The following is an 11574-nucleotide window of genomic DNA, read 5'->3' on the forward strand; positions in this document are numbered from 1 at the left end:
CCCCCTCGCAGTCTCCACGCACCGGTACGATAACGCTGGCGCAAGCGCACAAACGCATCCGACGGTGTCGTAGTTGTATACGCACGCGCGATCACGGTCCGTGTCACGCACGCACGAACATATTTTTCAGGTTTCAAACACACGGCATTATTGCCGTGAGTGCTGTATTTTTTTTTTTTTATCATTATCTCGTATTCGTTGCGTACGTAAAGTTAGCGGACTACGTACGATATTCGTATACTATTTTTAGCCGTCGACGAAAATTAATTTCCGGTAAACCACACAAGCGTTTCGTACCAGCGTTGGTCGAGCCGTCTCGTGTCTACCACACGGCAGTACGGCTCACGCACACTCACGTAATACAATTCACACACACACACACGGAACCGTCACTATCACTCGAACGCGAAATTTCGCAAAGTTAAATAGTTAATAATTATTTACTTACGACCACGGCACGTCCGTCGGCCGCCGCATACCCATCGTCGTCGTCGTCATCTTCTTCGTCATCGTGTGCGGTAAGTCGTGCGCGCCGTTGCTGCCCGTCGTCCCGGTCAGTTCCGGAATCGGTGCGTCCGGTGCCCGCGCCCGTTTGTCAAGCGTTAGATGGCGATAAACTTTTATGGGAAACACAAAATGGCCGGTGTCAACGAGTGTTTCTCCATCGGCAGCGTCGTCATGTGCACCAACTGCTTCGACGAGGAGATCGAGGGCGAGGTTCTCGGGTTCGAGCCCACCACGAAAATGCTAATACTGAGTATCCTTTTCCGGAAACGCAACATACACCGGTAGTTTGATGGGTCAACTGGGTTACGCGGTTTTCTATGGGGGGCTCCCCAGTGCGTGTGGCGCGGAATTGTCGGCGTTATCAGCACACCGGTCACCCGCTGTGTTTGAGCCGCCCTCGAGCTGCTGTCAGAGACATGCTCGCTCACTGTTTCGCTGTTCGTCTTGAATTCGCATAATAATATGCCTTTGCCACTCCGTGGAGCCCCCCTAATCTCGAGAGGCTGTTGTTGTGAACTATGCTTATCGAGGTCGTTAGTTACCCCCCCCCTCTCACATGGGTCGTACTACCGCACTGTGACTAGAGCCCACGAAATTTTCAAAATATTATATTCTCCATATTTCTTCATATTGTAGTGAAATATGTACCTATGCCCTAGGGCTCCAAAATTACTTAATCCGGGCTTGCCTCTCCCCTCCACACTGATGCTTCTGTCGTTTTATCCAAACTGTAAGCATTGATCACCCCTAAACACTTTTTTATAAACCTATGATGATTTTGATACATTGTGATTGCGTGACAAGAAAATTGTATATTATATATAACTCTCAGATATGTTTGGCGTAATTTTTTTGGTATTAGACTCACTTGGACGCCAATACGTAATGCTAATGTCACATTTTTCGCATGTATCATGTGCAATTTGTCATAGGTAGTGGCAATTCTAAAACTGTACTTTATTACTAGGTACCTACTAGTAAAATACTTTTTTCCTTATATGATAAAATTTTAATTATTCTAGAAACTGATGTTAAATAGGCATACTTACTACTTTATTTGTTATAAATGTTGAAATCACAAATATAAATTATCTTTAAAATAGTATTGGACCTTTTTTTTTTTTAATTTAATTTGAATAAATAGTTACAAAGGTACATATTTTACGATAAAATCGATACCTATTAAATACGTGTCAAAGTTGGTGATTGAACGACTTTCACTTATGTAACATAATATAGGTATTTATTGCATACTTTTTTTTTGTTCTTTTATTTATCCTTTAATTTAAAGTTTAAACCATAGTCCATAATGCATTGATCTATTTATTTATAGTATTATGATTATTCATTATATTGTTATAAGTTTTATAACTTCACACATCACTATCGTGCTAAAATAAATTAAATTATTTAAATTTTTATTATTCATTCTTTATCCAACATATTGTATCTATCTTTAACCCCTATAAAGTATGTCATAGTTAATTTATGGAATGTAGGTATAGGTTATAAAACACATTTACTTTGTTTAATTTAGATCTATGAAAATATATTAATAATAGTCAAATAATAATATTTTGTACTAATTATCATTATAATGTTTAGTTGTTTATTTCCTTAATACAAACGACTAGAATGTCCATCTACTAATAATAACCCATTGTTAAACAACATCAACATAGTGAACCTAGCGTTTGCCAAAGATGTACAAGTCAAAAAGGAGTCCAGTTTCAATCCACCACCTTTGCCTTCGTTAAATTTAAATAGGGTATGTCATCAATTACGCCTGCGTAGTGTTTTATTTTTAGATAACTTCAGTAAATTATCGGTAATATTACTTTTTTATGGTTATATTGGGAAATTTATTTTTCAACACCCAAAACAATCATAATACCTATATGAAATATGATTAATAAAAAAAATAAAAAAATACTCTAAATTAATTTATATTTATTACTTTACCGATAAATTACTTACTTCATAATACTTTACCAGAGGAACATTACCGACTTATATCACTATGCCTACATAATAATTAATAAAATATTTGAATTTCTAAAAATATGTCATAATATTGTCTATTACAGTTAAATAATAGGATAAAAACTCAAATACAAGATAAGAAACGTCAAATATCAGCTATGTCTGCCAATGTTTCCCCTGAGGCACAAAAATTGTATTTGACTATAACTAAAACGTAAAATTTTAATAATAAATTATTAAATTATCTGAAGAGGAATAAATAAATAATATTTGTCTACTTTATACTTAGGATTCCAGAAGTAACTTGGCAAGGGCAGAATATTGTCGTATATGATCAAGTGATAATTAGCCCACCATACAAGGCTGATAATGTCAAAGGAACTGGAAATCAAGAGGACAAAGCTATTTTGTACATAAAGAATATTGTAAGTAAACTTAATGTTGTCTTTTTTTATCGCTAGTTAACATAGTATAGACAGTGCTTAGTTAAAATATCTTATACTAGTATTTTAGTTGTATTAACGTCTGTCTATGATAGTATGTTTCAGTTTTGTTTGTATAAAACTTCTTTTTGATCATGAATCCAATATAAATTTAATAATTGTTTAAGTTGTATGCTCCGTCTCATACAATATAAATAGCCTCAAGCGGCAACTAATTTTTATCTGTTCTAGTCAGATCACACCCACTTGATAAATCGATAATTTTCATTGCCCTTGGTCATCAGCGTTTGTTTACGATGATCGCTTGTATCATAAAAATCGCTTTATAGTGTTATACTTAATAAAATTTAAGTTAGGTATTTGTAAGAATAATAAATTGATGCTTCGGAGAGTGTGGTACTTGATTTACATTTACATTTGAAGTTACTCTTATATGAGACAAAGTACAGTAACCAATTTTAAATTATTTATTTCATTTAATGGATGGATTCACTATTGAATATGATTTATATATAAATTGGAATTTAAAGTATGGCTACTATTTTGTGATTTTGTATCAATTCAATTAAAATAATAATTATTTATTTGTATTGTTTTAGGTGGAAAAATTTGTTAAAGACACAGCTTCTCAACAAGTTTCATCCACACCAACAACCCATCGGAGCAAGCCTGCTGCTGCTACTGCGGCAGCGCCACAGCCACAATAAATTTATGCTGTGATTAAGGGAGTTGAAATAAAATTATTATAATTTATTAAGTCAAGTATAACAAAAGAGAAGAACCCAAGTAGATATATTTATTATACATTTATCAGCAATATTCATCTAATTTCTATTGTGGATCAATATAACTTTTTTTTTTCTGTCTAAAATATTAAATGATTTAAAATTAAACTTAACTCTTGGATTCTGAAAACTCTTAAAACTTGGAAATACATTATTCTTTTTTATTTTATATTTTTTTATTGAAAAGTTATTATTTCATGCGTAAAAAATATGTTCTTGACTTTAAAAATAAAAGAATTGAGTCACCTATATTATTAGAAAATTTATTTAACAATGCATTTTTGATAATTATGCTAGTCTAATAATCTATAATCCAAATTTAGGCTAGGTATATTATATTCATTATTCATGCTGTTTTTCAATATAAAAATTCAACACATTCTACACAACAATAAAAGTTTATTAAACTTGTTACTAATATTAAAGAACAATGATTACATAAAAATAGTTATCTGTGTAACAAACTTTTTATAAATTATTTCGATGCGATGATATTAATTGTTAAATTTATGTAAGCATTAGATTTTCAAACTGGTTTATATACTAACTTAATACATTTTTTGTTATCTTATTAATTTCATCAATATTATTGTATATTGAACGTGTAAAGGTATATAAACATTTATTATATGACCGTGGATATGTATTACGTATACGTATTCGGTATTGCTAACAAACCACAATTTTTCTACTTAGTATAGATATTTTTTATAAAAGTATTTTTGCAACAAAAAATTCTAAATTTTAGATGTTTTTTGTCTCTTATTTTGAGCTACAGATTATTAGCATTATTTTATATTATAGTTTATAGATAAAATATTAGTCTAACTTCACCAATAATAAATATCATTACATTTGTACATAGTCATTATACAAATGTCATAAAAAAACAATGAAAATTGAGTTTTTGTAGACTTTAAATTTTAGATTTTTAAACCCATATGTTGCTACAATCTTTATCATTAAATGCAATTTCTACTGTATTGAGTAGCTGTTACATGTTGTTAACATAGAGTCTGGTCTAGGAGGAAAACTCAAAGCTACTAGAGGGCCAACTATTAATAACCAGCATTTTGCAATTCTGTTTTGAGGATATTATATAGCTACGAATAATAACGCAGCAAAATCAACTTCTATTTCTGTAGTGAGTCAAGTGACTTAATGACAATTTCTTTCTTTTGATTTGAAATACAAAAACATACATTCAGAAATGTAAGTCATTCCTAAGATAGATAACGTTTTTTAATGCAAAATCACGTAAAAGTAGATATTTTTTAAAAAATATTGTTTTCAAGTAAAAATGGACCTGTTTGCAACTTACATAATTCTAATTGAAGTATAGCATCTCGTTTTTTTTAAACTGCCATAGAAATATAAAACAAATTGATTTGAAGATGCATAAATTCAACTACTTAAAAATGTCTTGAATTCTATTATTAGTTTGTGTAAGTGGGCAAGGCAATGTTCTAAATTAAACTTATTATCCAATCCAATTTTATTTTTATGATTTAACAACAGAAAATGTATCCATTTATGTTATTCAGCAAGGATGGGCAACTTGTGTCCTGTGTATTTATGTACATAATATATTTACTCGTTGAACCAGCCATGCTGTATTTTAAAATTTATGTTTTTAGAAATATTATCTAAATGAGGAAATAAAAAAAACTTGAATGCAATCTGACTAGCCAAATTTGGTTAGTTACATTCCCATTTACAGAGGAAAAGTTCCTGGAATATTGGGTCAATAAATTATGATAAAGAAATCTGAGATATACACAATATACAAAATAATAATATAATATTATGTAATGTAATAATATATTCTGTATTCAAGAGCCGAACACGGTATAAAGGTGTGGGTGGTAGGTGGTACCATACTACCGTTAGGTGTCACCTATGCAATACTAAAGTAGTAATACCTAATAGTATATTAACATTGTGTATAGTAAAATTGTATAGCACTATAGCTAATAAAGCAATTAATAGTAGTATAGCCACAAATTAAGATATCTTGTATAAGTACAGTTATTATGTCTGTATTCTATTAGTAATACAATAAGCGGATAAGGTATATAAATAATATGCAAGACAGTCTCGGTAACATGTATGTGCATTCGCAGTTTTATCTTTCTATTTTGTCATAATAGTTTCATTTAATTTACTATTGATAACAACTGACTATCAGCACCCAGCGATAATTGGAAAAAATGTTTATGAATAGCCTTTAGGAGGCACTAGCCACTAGGTAGGTACCTAAATAATATTTAATCATAAATGTAATAAACAATTAGTTTGGTATTTGCCTGTACCCTAATTTTAAATAAATAAATGTACTATGTAATGGGGGGGATCTTTAACACCCACCTAAATATACCGATGGGTGGGTGGGTGTGTGGATGTCATAATGAAATGTTGTCACACCTTTATTTTGGCGATCCGGCGCCACTGGTAATATTATTAATATACTTTTATTTCTAATATCATAGACAAATAGAACATTTTTAACATTGGAACCTCAATTGTATGGTTGATGTCAGCTTTCATAAGTATTTTAGTAATGTTATATAAAACTAAAAAAAAAACAACAATTTAACATAGAATTTTTTGTAGTCATGGATAACAAATGAGTTAGAAATATCTTATTTTAGACAAAAAAGACAATTTTTTTGCTTTAAATCTTTATTTTTAATAAAATAATTTGTTTTAAGTTAAGGTCAAATACATGAAAAAGGTACTTTAGGTACTATGACCATATTAGTTTATTATTGATTGTAAGTATAACTAAATGTCACAATGAAAAATATTCCAATTAAACCGTGGACACTGGTGGTTCGGAAGTCATTGGTTCAAACCCACTTACAACATGGAAAGTATATAAATGTATTCACAAACATTTACAACTACTAAAATATTTTTTTTTTATATGATGACCTACCCCCCTCTTCATAATTAATTCCTGTATATGGCACTGATTGTTATATACAGTGTAAAAAATAATAAGTTCTGATAAATTATTTTTGTGTTTATGGAAGAAATAAAGAAAATATTTTATATAATATATGGTGTATTAACTTATCAGGATGGTTTTAAAATATTTAATCGGATATGTATTTATGTAAGCTACTTCATGCTAAAACTATTATATTTGCTATGCTTAAAAGCAGAGAAAAAGCTAAAAGGATAAAAAAAATAACAACTGAATATGATAATAATTATTAATTTAAGTTATATTTTAGTGCTTTTTTTTAGAAAACAGTCATACATTTTTTTTATTTGTTCATCACTATATTTTTAATTTATTATTTGAATACTTTACAGCTTTTAGTTGTACATTCAATAGTTTTAAAATACTTTCATGGGTAGTTAACTATTTTATTGCATTTTTCAACGAAAACGATATGATATGGATTCCGTGATAACAATTAAACAAATTGTATTGTGTCTAATAGGCACCTAATAACATAATGTTCAAAATAGTAAAACACCTGCAACTAAAAAAGTTAAGTTTGTTCTTAGTGATTAATCATAATCATATTATGTCTAATAATATCTCACATTTAACTAATCATAACTAAACAAATAACAAACACCACAGAACAAAATTATAAAAATGGTAACCAATTGGTAATATTAATACTAACTGTATTGGGATTATACTTTTGAGCGGTTATTTTTCCAATAGTCAATTGATTGCATTTCTATGAGCCTTGATATTGTACGATCAAATGCAAATATTTCTTCATCCCCAGTAAAGACGTTGGCTTTAGCATTGGCCTAAAAAAAAAAATGTTATTTTTTCTGACAACATTAAAACATATTTGGAAAAAAATATCATGTTAAATAATTGTAATTGCTAATGCTGTTATCATTGGTTGAAATAATGTTTCCAATTTTCAATTTTATTTTTACACCTAACATTTTAAGTCTAAATTTTAAAAAAAAACATTAATTTTTACCGATTTTGAAGGAAATTCTTTTTCTTTTAAATATTTTACTTATAATAACATATTTTGTATTTTTATATTTGTCTATTAAAATAAATTGTCATATTGAAAATAATCATTTTTTTAAATTAAAACCAAAAAAAGTCTAGTAAGACGTATACGACACATTCTCTTTTATAACATACCTACTCCTAAGGCTAATATAAAAAAATTGTTATCTAAAACTCAAGCTCAATCAACTAATTTATAGTTTTTGCTTTATTTTATAATACTATGATATTTTTTTTTGTGTTTATCATATTTGCGATTTCTATGTATGGTGTTTAGCATTTTTAAAAGAATTAGAAACTCAAAAGATTTTTTAATACTTTACCGATTCAGGTTGTAAATCTAAATCGTCCATAAGAACTTTCTGATCATCACCTAATCCACCTGTTTTTTTAGCTACAAATAATTCTTTTACTGGTTTATCTGCATATATTAGAACTAATATCTAAAAAAAAAAAAATATTTTATTAAATATTTTAAATAACAATTAGTTAATTAAAATATTAAATCTGTAAGATCACCTTATGATCATAGAGTGTATCAATAAGAGTGATAAAACGTCTCAATGGTGATAATGAATCTAAATCAAGTTGAGGAACATCTCTAATAGCTATTGTGTGAAACATTTGAGCTAAATATAAGTAGTCTACAGCGCCTAAAGGCTGAAACATCATTATTGTAAATTTATAAGGTATATTAAGTGCAATTTAGTATTACCCGTTCACATAGCTCTTCAAATGAAGCATCCAAGATTTGTCCACACACTCTTTGGAATGTAAGATTCCTTTGCATAATAATTAATGTTCTTGGTCTAACAGTATCATTTTCACTATTCGTAAAACTTTTAATGGAGTTTTCAAAATCTTTTATGGTATCAACATCTCTTCTATAGAAAAATAAATATAAAATTTAATGGTAAAAAACAAATTTATGACCAAGTATCAAAAAACATTGATGCTTATTAGGTGTTTTTTCGTATTCAAAAATTGGAATAAGCTAAAGTACTTTTACATATTCAATACTCTATTACAGTTAATATTTTACCATTATATACCAAATAGGTGAAAATATTAGATACTTCAGGTGGTTATTGATGTATTTATTAATGACTATTGAAATAATTTTATATTATACAATAATATATTACTAATTATTAGTGAATAACAAGAAAATTCTAAACACGGACTATATTATAGAACACAGTAATAGTGCTATAGTACATCAAGTTATTGTTTTTATAAAAATAATATATTTATAATCTGTACAGTGTACAGTATACTTACACAAAATATGATTTGTATCCACTTTTTGCTCTTATAACTCTATAATCAATACCAGAATCCAAATTGACGATTATAGAATGTTGCTTTAATACTGGTATAAATGGTAAAAACAAAAACCTTTGTAGTCCATTCTTATATAGATCATCTGGTTTACGATTGCTGGTCGCTACCATAATCATACCTTTATCAAAAAGTTCTGTGAAAAGTCGTTTCAATATCATTGCATTTGCTATGTCAGTCACCTAGCAAGAGTTCATGATAGTCCTACAATTATTAAAAGTCTGATTTACTGATATCTACAATAAAAAAAAAAAAATTTTTTTTTTAAATACCTGAAATTCATCAAAGCAAAGTAACCATGATTGTTCTAGTATTGTATCAGCAACCATAGGAATAGCATCAAAATTTTCTTTTGTGCTCAATCTTAAATTATGTACTCTGTTATGAATATCCAACATGAACTCATCAAAATGGACTCGTCGTTTTTTTTCTACCTATTAAATCGGAAAATTTGTAGTTTAATAATAATATGAATACTGTGCGGTAATTAATAATTAATGTTTTGAGTAGTAGTTTTGTACAAAAGTTTGTGGGCTATTTTGCTATTATATTTTATTATACATATTATAAACAATTGAAAATAATGTATTTAACTATTATAATTAAAAAAATTTAAATTAAAAACACATAAGACAAATGATCAATTGAAAATTGATTCTAAATAAAACAATACCTATGAAAAACGTCATTCATGTTTTAATGGTGTTATTAAATGTATAAATAAATTAGTACCAATTAATAGTTACAAAATATAATAATTACTTCGCAACAGGAAAAAAATAAATCCATTAACATGGTTTTACCACATCCGACTGATCCATGCATATAAACACCATTTAATGGCACTTTAAGTCTACCAAACATTTTTGAAATTACACTTTGTGATGGTGGCGAATAACTTTTTAACGATTTATACACTTCATCTAGCTGTTTGACGATTTGGCGCTGATGATCATCATTGATCAATTGACCATCAGTCACCCGTTGATCGTAGAGTTCAGATGGCTTCATATGCAAACGAATGCTAGTGTAAATTGTGCGAATTTGGATATTTAATCGTGGGATTTTCATGATGACAGATTCAAATTTATAGAAGTAGGTATTAAGATTTAAGACTGGTTCTGTTCTGAAAATAAAATTTTTAAATCATTGGCGTAAAGCCACAGATTCTAATGTTTTATCTTTACAACTTAGCGATGATCGACGAAGGCTGCATTCACTATTCTGGCATTAAAGCAATACATAATATCAATGATATTGTGGTAGGTACCAAGCATAGATAAGTATGATATCAATACACCTTGGTAGGTACATTCGGGCCATAGATTCGGGCTATTTTATAATCACTTATCACTACTAATCACTAATCAAAAAGTATTATCACATAAAATATAAAAATACATTTTTTACACAGACTTCTATTAATAATATTATTGTTCTATGATAATATCATACCTACTACACTGTACTATATAGAAATCTGTGATTTTTTTGTAGACTAGAATATGGAGACCACGATTGAAGATATAATTATATCTTTAATCGTGTTGGAGACCAAGGTGGATCAATCCAAGGTTTATAGATAATAATAATAATAATTTATTATCTATAAACCTTGGGATCAATCCACCTTGAAGGAGGCCCATTATGTCTACCCCGTGCTATGAGGAGACCACGATTTAAGATAAACAGGTTACTCAACGAAACTTATATTTTGGTGCGCTTAAAATGAACGATCTTGTCATAGCAAGAATAACAGTTAGCGCTTTTGCATTATAGTGATTTCTCTTGGTACCACGATTTAAGATAGTACTACCTTAAATTGTGCTTGGTACTACAAAATATATCAATATAGATATACAATATTATGTATTAGAGCGCTAGTAGTTATTCTCACATAGTTGATCAGCTGTTAGAAATCAACATTTAAGCGCACCATTTTTGTTGTGTATGTACATAGGGTCGTTGAGTAACCTCTTAGATCATATACAATGTATATGATCTAAGAGCACGATTAAAGATATACTGGTTACCCAACGGCCTATGCTTTGCACAGGCAGAAAACGGCTACGAAACCGCGATATGTTATGGACTGCCTACTAGCACCATCTAGGTGATTAACTTAGGAACTATTTGTCGTCACGAAATATTCAAAAGGAAAAAAAAGATTGTAATTAGTAATAATTAGTAATTATTAAATAGGTAATATGGCTAATACCACACAAAAAAATTTAAAACATATTAGAACAAAAGACAATAAATACAGTAAATAATATTAATGATTAATTATAAATATTTAATAGTTAAAAGTTATACTAAATAAAATAAATAAATTAGCTAAATTAAATAATACAACGTAGGTACTACTATTAGTTATTACATTACAAATTTGAAATTAACAAACCTCTACTTTATCACTTTCCATTTTTTCTAAAGGATGAAGAAATGGTAATGCCCCTTTTTTTAGTTGCCATCGCTTTAAGCAAACCTAAGAAGTAGAAAGTAATATTAACCATAT

At 29.0% G+C, this 11574-nt stretch overlaps 2 protein-coding genes across 3 annotated transcripts; one reads left to right on the forward strand and one right to left on the reverse strand.

Moving 5' to 3' along the window:
* Positions 1–147: 147 nt before the first annotated feature.
* On the forward strand, positions 148–3965 carry LOC100163468 (uncharacterized protein). Its single transcript, NM_001246101.2, is given in 5 exon segments — positions 148–757; positions 2142–2275; positions 2595–2704; positions 2780–2915; positions 3533–3965. Coding segments are annotated over 5 exon segments (639 nt in total). The 5' UTR covers positions 148–606; the 3' UTR covers positions 3641–3965.
* A 2964-nt stretch (positions 3966–6929) lies between these two features.
* On the reverse strand, positions 6930–10306 carry LOC100159379 (putative ATPase N2B). Of its 2 annotated transcripts, XM_001949439.5 has the most exons (8): positions 9819–10306; positions 9329–9490; positions 8997–9238; positions 8431–8599; positions 8235–8375; positions 8039–8158; positions 7363–7495; positions 7010–7212 (listed from the first exon to the last, which is right to left on the reverse strand). In XM_001949439.5, the coding sequence occupies exons 1-7, from the start codon at positions 10125–10127 to the stop codon at positions 7373–7375; spliced, it is 1266 nt and encodes a 421-aa protein (XP_001949474.1). In that variant the 5' UTR covers positions 10128–10306; the 3' UTR covers positions 7010–7212; positions 7363–7372. The 2 variants fall into 2 exon arrangements, with proteins under 2 accessions (XP_008186943.1, XP_001949474.1); XM_008188721.3 differs by having other exon boundaries at positions 6930–7495.
* Between the last annotated feature and the right edge of the window lie 1268 nt (positions 10307–11574).

The sequence above is a fragment of the Acyrthosiphon pisum genome, chromosome A1 (genome assembly GCF_005508785.2).
Source record: "Acyrthosiphon pisum isolate AL4f chromosome A1, pea_aphid_22Mar2018_4r6ur, whole genome shotgun sequence".
Lineage (NCBI taxonomy): Eukaryota > Metazoa > Arthropoda > Insecta > Hemiptera > Aphididae > Acyrthosiphon > Acyrthosiphon pisum.

What these genes read in the sequence shown, in the direction of transcription:
- LOC100159379 (XM_008188721.3), bottom strand. Translation starts at nt 10,127, where the DNA reads ATGAAAATCCCACGATTAAATATCCAAATTCGCACAATTTACACTAGC. An exon ending in TTTGCTTTGATGAATTTCAG is followed by an intron (nt 9,239 to 9,328) that starts GTATTTAAAAAA and finishes AACTCTTGCTAG; the next exon opens with GTGACTGACATAGCAAATGC. An exon ending in GGATACAAATCATATTTTGT is followed by an intron (nt 8,600 to 8,996) that starts GTAAGTATACTG and finishes ATTTTTCTATAG; the next exon opens with AAGAGATGTTGATACCATAA.